Here is a 10,000-nt window from a genome sequence, read left to right on the forward strand (position 1 = left end):
ACCATAGTATTCTCATACCTACATTTCTCTTTCTCTTTTTCTCCTTCGCCCTCTTTGTCAAGGTGGTGTTTGACGCCAAGAATGCTGCCCACTGTGTCAAGTTTGGAGAAGACATGCCTCTCTCTCACTAAGTCTCTCTATAATTAAAGTGGAAGAGATGCCATGTAAGAGGTGCCGGGAAAGAGAGGAACACACTCAATTTGTGATTATTTAAAAAAAATTGTGAAGGAGTGAATGCAAAATTGACATTGTGGTCTGGTCTCCATGCAGCACATGTTGGTGTGTCAGCTAAACCAGTAGCCATGACTGTGCCTTCAAGTATCTCTCTCTCTCTTTCTCTCTGTCACTCTCTCTCTCTCTCTCCCAAAGAGAATATCATAAGTACCATCCAGCACATACATGAGACCAGCCATAGCACCGTCTAAAAAGGGTATCTTTTTAAGTCTGGTTAGACTTTGTTTCACAGTAGATTTAGAAAAAATGAGGGGGTGAGTTCCCCCCCGAATGCAACGTAGCCAAAGTAGTACTTTTTTTCTTTTCGGCCTGCAAAGTTCTTCTTCGTTTAACGAAAATGTTCTCGTATGCAGAAGATTGATCTGCAAACATTGTTTTTTGTTGTTTTTTTGTTTGGCAGTTGTTACTGTCTTAAGGCTTTGCAGCTGGCTGGGTCGTCGTGGCGGGGGTAACGTAAAGTAGTCGTACTTAAGCTACGGAGCTTTTGGTGGAACTGACACCACCAGGGTGTTAACTTAAAAGTGTACATACATACCGTAGTTAGATGGTAGTGTGTTTGGGGAGATGCATTAAAAGCAAGCAACTTTTGGTACCAGGTATAGTTGCCAATTGGGATAAGTTATGGGTTATAATTACCTGACTAATTGGTTATGTTTTCATAGATATTAGTGACAGCATCACTGGGGTACATTGTTTGTGTTTGTCCAAAGTCTGTCACATGCAAAACACATCTGAATGTTGAGCTGTTCTCAGATTTCACTGTACTTTTTAAATCCCCCTTCATGTCTGGATTTGAGGTTTTATCTGGTAACATTGATGCATGATATTATCCTCCCTTTAAAGTATCGGTTCTTACAAAACCAGTGAAATGGTTGACTTCACTTTGAATCACTTATGGCTAGGCTGAATAAAGAGTCTAGATTGGGTTTACTGGAATATATTTGAGCACCAGCCACAATACGCATGTGTGCTACCTTTAATATTTAATTATACCTCATCTCTTGTTTTTTGAATGTGTAATTCATATATTAGAAATAGTCATTTAATCGCCACCACAGCAATTGACAAGGCAAGGTACCAAGTTAAGTATTCACTTATTTATATTTTGAGTTTGGCAGGCATTGGCCAGAGAAACACAAAACCTCTAATATGTAAAAAGCAATATACTGTGTAGTGCAATATTACATCAATATATTTTGTATTTTTTTTGTTATTGTAATTGTTCATGTCTTTTTGTTATGTATCTGACGCACATATTCAATGCCAATACATGTTATATTGTAATACTTGCTTTTACCTTTGAAATGTGATCACTGTAACTTATGGTCTCTTTTTATGTTGAACAATGTGCCACTATGCTTTGAAGTTTGATAATACAGCGTGTATAAACATATCTATCTGTCTCTCTGTTGTGTTTTTTTCTGGTAGAAAGTTCTGTCCCCTGAATGCCCTCTCTTTATTTGTATTTATTTTCAAGCCTGACCAACCAATTGAAAAATCATAGTCGTCGTGACTACTGGAATGACAATATCATTATTAGAAAGTAATTCAACATCATTGATTCATACTGTGTTTGGGTGGTTCTGTTCCCTGACCTGACAGCCTCTGTGGTCAGCCTCTGGTTCTTCTTGTCTCTAGAAGACCTGTGGTGTAGACATGGTGGATACCTACTGTAGCAGCTTGATGATGTCACGTCCTGTGGTGTAGACATGGTGGATACCTACTGTAGCAGCTTGATGATGTCACGTCCTGAAGATATATATCTCTGATTTGATGTGATGCTACAGTGTCTTAATGCATGTGTCTCTCTCTGTGTCTCTCTCTCACTGTCTCTCTCTCTCTCTCTGTATCTCTCTCTCACTGTCTCTCTCTCTGTATCTCTCTCTGTCTCTCTCTCTCTCTCTCTCTCTCTCTCTCTCTCTGTATCTCTCTCTCTCTGTATCTCTCTCTCTGTCTCTCTGTATCTCTCTCTCTCTCTCTCTGTATCTATCTATCTATCTCTCGGTCTCTGTCTCTCTCTGTATCTCTCTCTCTCTATATATCTCTCTCTCTCTGTACTGTCCCGTCCACCCATCCATAATCCGTCTCATGTAATAAGGCTCATGACGTCCTGAAACACACTTCTTGCTTCGTAGAAGTCACACAACAGCAGTAGTGCGAGGTTCAAGGTTGACTGATGTCATCGATGATCTTTAGGAAGATTGGTACTGCACGGTAAGGCGATATGTATAGGCTATGACTACTGTCTTCCACTAGTGAGTCTTTGCTAAACTTTACTGACCACTAAAGAAACATTGACCTTGTTCCCATGTGTGATCAGCAGCACACACCTCAATATAACATATGCAAATGTAATCTGTTTCTATATACAGGAGGCCCTCTAAATCATATACTTTGCCATTCCAAAGAACCTTAATCAGACTGATGCTGTTTTACATGTCTGTGATCACAACAATTGCTGTTCAGTGTAGCCTACATTCTTCTTGAGTGTGTTTGGTGACGACTGGTGTCCCTCCTAATCAGAATTCTGTCCACAGGACAAGGGGTGAACCTTGGTCACTGAATGATGTTCTATGCATCACAAGGAAGGGTTTACGGTCGGCCCCTGGACATGTAGTGTGAAGGATAGTAACGCACTGTCCAGACAGCCACATACAGTAGAGCTCGGCGGTAAATGAAGGAGTGCTTATTATACCCATGACTGCTTTACACCTTTAATATAATCCTCTTCACCCCTCATTCTTTTAGGTCTGCCTCTCAATCGCCGTCTGTTATGGTGTGTGGTGTAGAGACGCTTGTTGGAAAAACAACAGTCCGCCGCCTCTGCTTTCCTGTGTACTTTCTGGTTCTGGTGTGACAGACACTGAGATGTTTCCACTGAGAGGAACCATTTCTCCAGCTCCCTTCGCTCTCCTCTCCGCCATCATTCTGCATCACTGCTCACTGCCGCTGCAGCGTTTCTGTGGTGGAGCAGAAAACCCTTCCCCCCAGCAGACCACAGCTACACTACACTCTCTCTCTCTCCCTCCCTCCCTCTCCTCCCCTCCCCTCCCCTCCCCTCCTCCATCCATCCGCACTCCGTCCCTCCTGCCCACCACCCTCCCTCTCTCTCTACTCCCCCCTCCCTTCCTCCCTCCCTCCCTCTCATCCCCTTTCCCTCGCTTCTCATCCTGTGCGCGTGACGGAGAGAATAGCTCCTGTGCTGATGGTTTAGGCCTGTAGGTGTTGTCGGCGATCCAGCCACCATAATTCCACGGGGGAAGAGAGAGAGAGAGAGAGAGAGAATCCCTCCATCGAAATGGTTTATTTCTTCATCACTCCCTCTTCCGTTTCTGACTAGATCCCTGTGTATGTCATCTGAGTCTTGTTTAATCCACTGGAGAACAACATCACAGCATTCAGCAGCTGCCATCATACAGGTGAACCTCTTATTCTATCTCATTGTAACAGTTGTTTGTCTTTGTTAGAAGATTTCAAGGTTTTCATGTTTGTAATCTTTTCTCTCCATTCGATAGACACAATTCGTTGTGCGTAATGCTTAGTGCACCCTTGTCAAATGTATCTTTGTGTAGTACTCTGCATATTCGACTATGACTGATCCATGTGTCGATCTGTGATGGTCTGTCTGCTTTTGTATCCATCATGTCTACTAGTGACCCCCTTTCCTCTGGAATTAAACCTCAGTAATTTTCCTGCCTTGTTGTGGTTTTGTGTTCTTCCTGTTGTTGTTGTTGTTGTTGTTGTTGGTGGTGTTATTGTTGACTTCTCCTCTCTGACTCCTGTTCCCATCATGCCTTGTGGTGCAGCCATGGCGATGACGCCCCACACGGCGGAGGTGGCACGACTCTACCAGACGGAGTTCGTCCGCAGTGCCCGCGCCGTGGGCGTCCTCTGGGCAGTCTGCACCCTGTGCTTCGCCATCATCGAGGTGGTCATCCTGATACAGCCGTCCTGGGTGGGCACGCGGGAGCTCCACTACCAGCAGGGAGCCGGACCCCTGCCCAAGTCCGGCACCCTGGGCCTGTTCGAGGTGGGCTCCTGTCCTGTGTGGTGGCTCTTTATTGATTTGTTCGTTTGAATTGTTTATTCAACCAGGGTGGTATTCCATCAACGTCCAGTCTCACAAGACTTAACAATCCTGGCTTATTTTGATAAATCTTGCGCTAGCTATGTTTAGGTCATGGGCATGATTCTCTTTGGGACCATATACTAGTATACCATAGTACTCACTATACTGGAAGTTGCTTTGGATAAAGGTACCTGCTAGATGGCATCTGTTATATTCGTTGATTTGTTTCGATAGGTGTGCCTGGAGTCGGACTGGCCCGTGCCGGACTGTAGGGGCTCCCTGAACACCCTGACCCCGCTGCCAGCCTTCCAGTCCCCGGCCGTGCTGGTGTGTATGTCCCTGACCATGGTGTGGGCCAGCGTGGGGTGCCTCTGCCTCTTCCGCTTCTGTAACGCTGCCACCGTCTATAAGATCTGCGCCTGGCTGCAGCTGACTGCAGGTACAGTAGTGGTGTATGTCATTGGGTGAGGGGGCCATCTCAGGGGGCCATCTCAGGGGGCCATCTCATCTCAGGGGGCCATCTCATCTCAGGGGACCGTCTCATCTCAGGGGGCCATCTCATCTCAGGGGATCATCTCATCTCAGGGGATCATCTCATCTCAGGGGATCATCTCATCTCAGGGGGCCATCTCATCTCAGGGGATCATCTCATCTCAGGGGGCCATCTCAGGGGACCATCTCATCTCAGGGGGCCATCTCATCTCAGGGGACCGTCTCATCTCAGGGGGCCATCTCATCTCAGGGGACCATCTCATCTCAGGGGACTATCTCATCTCAGGGGACCATCTCAGTTGATAATGTCGTACAATGCCGTGGTTCCCTTTAATAATAAAATAAATATCTCAGGGACTCGTATTGATTTATAAAGGACAACAACAACAACAAGTATGAACATATTTAGACTGATATGGGTTCTTTGGGGCATCTCTGAATAATAAGAGAACTTCTATCGTAGCTCACATTGAATATAATCCTTGAAGTAGCCCCCAAAAAACCCTGAACAATATCCCTAATTATTCAAAGTATTCGTTTGGACACCTCTGCCATAGTGAAACTGATCCGACACTGTTGTGTTTTTTTCCTCCCAGGCTTCTGCCTGGCTTTGGCCTGCGTCCTGTTCCCCGACTCCTGGGAGTGTGCTGAGATGAGGGCTCTGTGCGGGGAGGGAGTGACCAGCTTCTCCCCAGGGAACTGCTCCGTCCACTGGGCCTTCATCCTGGCCATCCTGGGGGTGCTGGACGCTGCCATCCTGGCCACCCTGGCCTTCGTGCTGGGCAACCGCCAAGACGCACTGCTGCCGTCCGATGCCAAGGACGGTGAGTAGCCATGATGCCCACGACGTACTTTAACATTCCATCTAATCATCTAAATGCTGATGAATAATGCAAAACAATACATTAACATTCTGGTTGTGTCGCAAGCGCAAGTACAGTAGTTTACATTGCTATATGGGCTATACATGCTTAGAAGAAACGAAAAAAGAGTGCCAAAAGGGTTCTTCATTAAGAACTTCTTCTTATCATCATTATTGTCTCTGTAGGCAAACTCTTTGAGTGAGGTTGTGTATCTTGGATGGTTCAGGGAGTGGAAAAGGGTGATTGGCTTCCTGCCTGCATGACTAGACTAACATAATGAACCAGAGGTTTAAAGTGGAGAGTCTCTTAAATGCTGGGGCCTCAGCGAGAGCTCTTCACTAGAATATTTGAATATCTATTAGTCGGGGATCTCTATGTGAATAACCAGTTTGAGGTAAGGGATATGTCCTGTCATTCAATGTGGACGTCGGATGTATCTCCCAATTATAAGTGAGTAACTAATGGTGACATCAAAAGGCACTGTACGACAACAGATGGAAATATGTGTTGTCTGATGATGCTTACAAGGCATACAATGATTATAGTCAATAATATTATATTATTATATTATTATTATTATGCAATTTATATCATGCCAAGACCAAATGGAATTCTACAGAAAAAGTCTAAGGACCTTTTATCAAATGGGGAGAACAAAAAACAACCGTATTCATATCAACAGTCTTCTCCAAAGGCAGTTGGCCCCGGGATAATGGTGCGATATCATTCCAAGTAACCTGCATAATAAACTGATCGGCTTTAATCCTGTGGAACATTATCAAAAACATTGCAAAACACTGGAAAGAAACATCACACAATAATGAAAACAATATCAAGACACTACTTGTAGGATACAGTTGACTTGCCCACACAAATCATCGAGATTTCCAAACTAGTTTAATAATCAGCCTGTCTTCAAATCCCTCTAAACCCTTTGAACAACCCTTTTGGGTTTCAAGTAGAACCCTTTTGGGTTTCAAGTAGAACCCTTTTGGGTTTCATGTAGACAAACCCTGTTGGGTTCCCTCTGTGGAAAGGGTTCAACATGAAACTCAAAATGAAAATCCTTTGAATGAAACCCTTTTTTGGCGATTACTAGAACCTTTATTTCTAAGATTACTATAGCATATTGATGTGATTCCTGAGATGTTCAATTGTGAGATCCGATCATCTGTGCAGTGTGGCTGCAATGTAGGAGACCTGGAACACAACCTCAATCTGTCCTTTCAGATTGTAACAACCCTCTTGTTTCCTCTCCCCCTTTGTAGTGACTGGGTTCCTGCTGTCTGCATAGACTGGTTTGGCAGCCATTTTGTGTCAGGCATACAGGTGAGACCTCTCTCTTATTCTCGATCTCTTTGGGCAATGTATGCCTTCCTTTTGTCTGTTTTTAAATAGTTTTAGATCACTAATCACGAAAAAGCAAATATAAGATATATTTGGAGTTGAATGTTGATTTTGTGTTGATATGAATGATGAAAATATTATACATTACACAAATATTATACATGTATTCTGTCTTTCCTCCCCTCTCCCTCACTCTCCATGAATTTTGGATATTTCTGACATTATTTCCATCTCATTTTTCTTTATATCCCTATAACCATCGTTTCACTTCTACTCCTCCTTCCCTCCAGAAGTGGTCCTCTCATCATGTCATCCGTGATCGATCCCCTTCCAGAGGAATCCGACAACTCGTTCACTCCTCCCCCTCGGCATTACATCATCTCCATGCAGAGCCTGTTTACATAATACCCCCAGCTAGAGGCTGTTACTTAGCAACCATATCGCCACCTTGTTTTTTCTTGAGATGGAAGGCGAGCGATATTGTCCTTGGATGTTTGTCCTAGAGAGAGAGAGGCCGTGACCATATGGAGTGGAGGAGGAGAGGAAATGGTGACACAAGAAGAGAGATAGTGCCAATTAATACTCAATGTTCAGTGTTTGAGAGGGTAGTAAGAATACATTTTTATTTTTTATTTTATTTTTTAATACATTTTTGTTCACTAATAGGCATGACTATCCATTATCCAAATCCAAATTTAAATCATAATGGTATTAATAACCGTATATGATTATGAGGATGCATTGGAGCGGTGGAGGGTGGATGAAAAGCTTTGATGTAGAATTGTCTTATATTACAAACATTGCTTCTGTTTTTTCTTATATATTTTTGGAAGTACATTTGTTTGTTTGTATTGAGACTGATAAATACTGTCATTGGCCAAATGATGTTAGCATCCGTTCGTGCTCTGAGGATACAGTGGTCTGCATGTCCTTTTGTCTAGTGAACGTTGACAGACATCTATAGGCATAACGATTTTTAAGGCATTGGATTTTATCTTTGAATGTTTGTATTGAATGTTTGTATTCACACAACTGTATTAACTACAATGTAGCTGTTTAGACAGGAAAAGTGTAACATGTCATCTCAAATGTCAAATGTTAATGTCTTATTTGTAGTATTACTTGTGTTAACTAGGAAGATAAACAACATCTTACAATGCAATAATGCAACATATGAACTTTTAATAGCAACAGAGAGAGATAAGTCATGTTTTCACATAGAATTTTATTACTGTGATCCACATTGCGATAAAATATAGTGCGCAGATATGTATTTTTGTACAATATTTTTTTGGAGTGCACAAATATTGGAAAAGCCACAATAATTTGAACCACAGTTCTCTTCACAAACTCACATAATAATGTATGAGGAAATTAAGGAGGTGGGCTATGTTTTGGGAAGCAAGGGGAGGTGGTGTGGGGGGTGGGAGTGTGTTACTGAGGTGAGGAAAGGGCTTTGGAGACAGGATGAAGGGGGGGGGGGGAGTATTAGTTGCACATCCAGTATTGTTTTGCATTGACAGTACTATACTGTGTGTAAGCCACTGGCAAAGCAGGGGGAAGGGGGAGACAAAAGACAACTCTTTAAAGCAAGGTGGCAAAATAGTAAATACATCAACAATGCATCCTTGGCAAGATCAGGAAGCATACAGCATTAGCAGCGACCTATCCATGACCATGTGGTGGTTTCAAACACAAGAGCCTTCAGCTTGTCTATTCTGCTGCCAATCTGCTTTTCCCACTGTATACACACTCTGGAGGTGATGAGAGCACAGACAGAGTGCCACATCATTGCTGTCCTACATTTACAAGTGCCATATGAGTGTACTGTACCTTTGTTTTTATGATAGAGATAAATCATGTATGGATAATATCGAAGTATTTGGTCCTGCATGACCCTTGTGCGTATACCTCGTCTTGTGATGTAACTCAGTGACGATGGAGAGCATTACTGCTTTTACTTCCCCAAGAATTGCAAGAGGGAGAATAAAGATTGGATGTCGTCTTTGTCTCGCCGCATCCATGAAACACGCAGCCCTTCTTCTCTGAGTGCAACTGTACAGTCTGATGGATTGATATGTGTGAGACTATACCTGTGTGTGTGTGTGTGTGTGTGTGTGTGTGTGTGTGTGTGTGTGTGAGTGTGTGTGTGTGTGTGTGTGTGTGTGAGTGTGTGAGACTATACCTGTGTGTGTGTGTGTGTGTGTGTGTGTGTGTGTGTGTGTGTGGGTGGGTGGGTGGGTGGGTGGGTGGGTGGGAGTGTATATGTGTGTATGCGTGGGTGTGTGTGTGTATGTGTATATGCGTGGGTGTGTATACGTGTGGCTGTGTGTATGCATATATGTGTGGCTGTGTGTATGCATATATGCGTGGGGTGTGTGTATGTGTATATGTGTGGGTGTGTGTATGTGTATGCATATATGCGTGGGGTGTGTGTATGTGTATATGTGTGGGTGTGTAGGTATGTGTGTGTGGTGTCCTGGGCTGCTGGCAGGGCTGCTCTCTGTGAGGCCTGAGGGGATCAATACAGGTGCTGTTTGTCTGAGTGGTGCTGGCCTCAAGTCCACAGCAGTCATTTGTAGGCTGTGCGGAAATGTATTTAACACCAGTTCCTGCCACTGCGCACAGTCCAGCCTAAGTCATCCACTCCCTACACACTGCACTGATGGAATGTGTGTGTGTGTGTGTGTGTGTGTGTGTGTGTGTGTGTGTGAGTGATCACAAACCTTGAGATTTGACACTTAACATTCCCCCCTTTGGCTGAGATTGGTTGGTGAGCTGTACTGGAGTTGGTGTGTTATATTGGAGGGAGTGTTTTTGTTTGAAATCTCTGCCAGTCAGTGTACCTGGGTCATTTGAACCCTCAAGCCATTGCCAATACGCACAAATCACAATGGGTACACTTTTAATGCCTGCTGAAATATTGGGTCAAATTCCATACACAAATTGTGGTGAGTATTATGACCCACATGTGTCATAGAAGAAAAAAATAGCA

General features: G+C 43.6%; 2 protein-coding genes across 2 annotated transcripts in view; both read left to right on the plus strand.

The window, feature by feature from the left end:
• hdac6 (histone deacetylase 6) overlaps positions 1-1,618 on the plus strand; it is a 15,857-nt gene extending 14,239 nt beyond the window's left edge. Inside the window, exon 26 of the mRNA XM_080534132.1 lies at positions 63-1,618. Within this exon, the coding sequence (XP_080390258.1) occupies positions 63-131 (69 nt within the window). The 3' untranslated portion in view covers positions 132-1,618. The remainder of the gene's footprint in view (positions 1-62) is intronic.
• Positions 1,619-4,042: 2,424 nt separating this feature from the next.
• On the plus strand, positions 4,043-5,627 carry lhfpl4b (LHFPL tetraspan subfamily member 4b; the record flags this gene model as incomplete). Its single annotated transcript, XM_080534138.1, has 3 exons — positions 4,043-4,264; positions 4,538-4,742; positions 5,392-5,627. 3 exons carry the CDS (start codon positions 4,043-4,045, stop codon positions 5,625-5,627), a joined length of 663 nt encoding a protein of 220 aa, XP_080390264.1.
• Between the last annotated feature and the right edge of the window lie 4,373 nt (positions 5,628-10,000).

Source organism: Nansenia antarctica (genome assembly GCF_963989245.1).
Source record: "Nansenia antarctica genome assembly, chromosome: 6".
Classification (NCBI taxonomy): Eukaryota; Metazoa; Chordata; class Actinopteri; order Argentiniformes; family Microstomatidae; genus Nansenia; species Nansenia antarctica.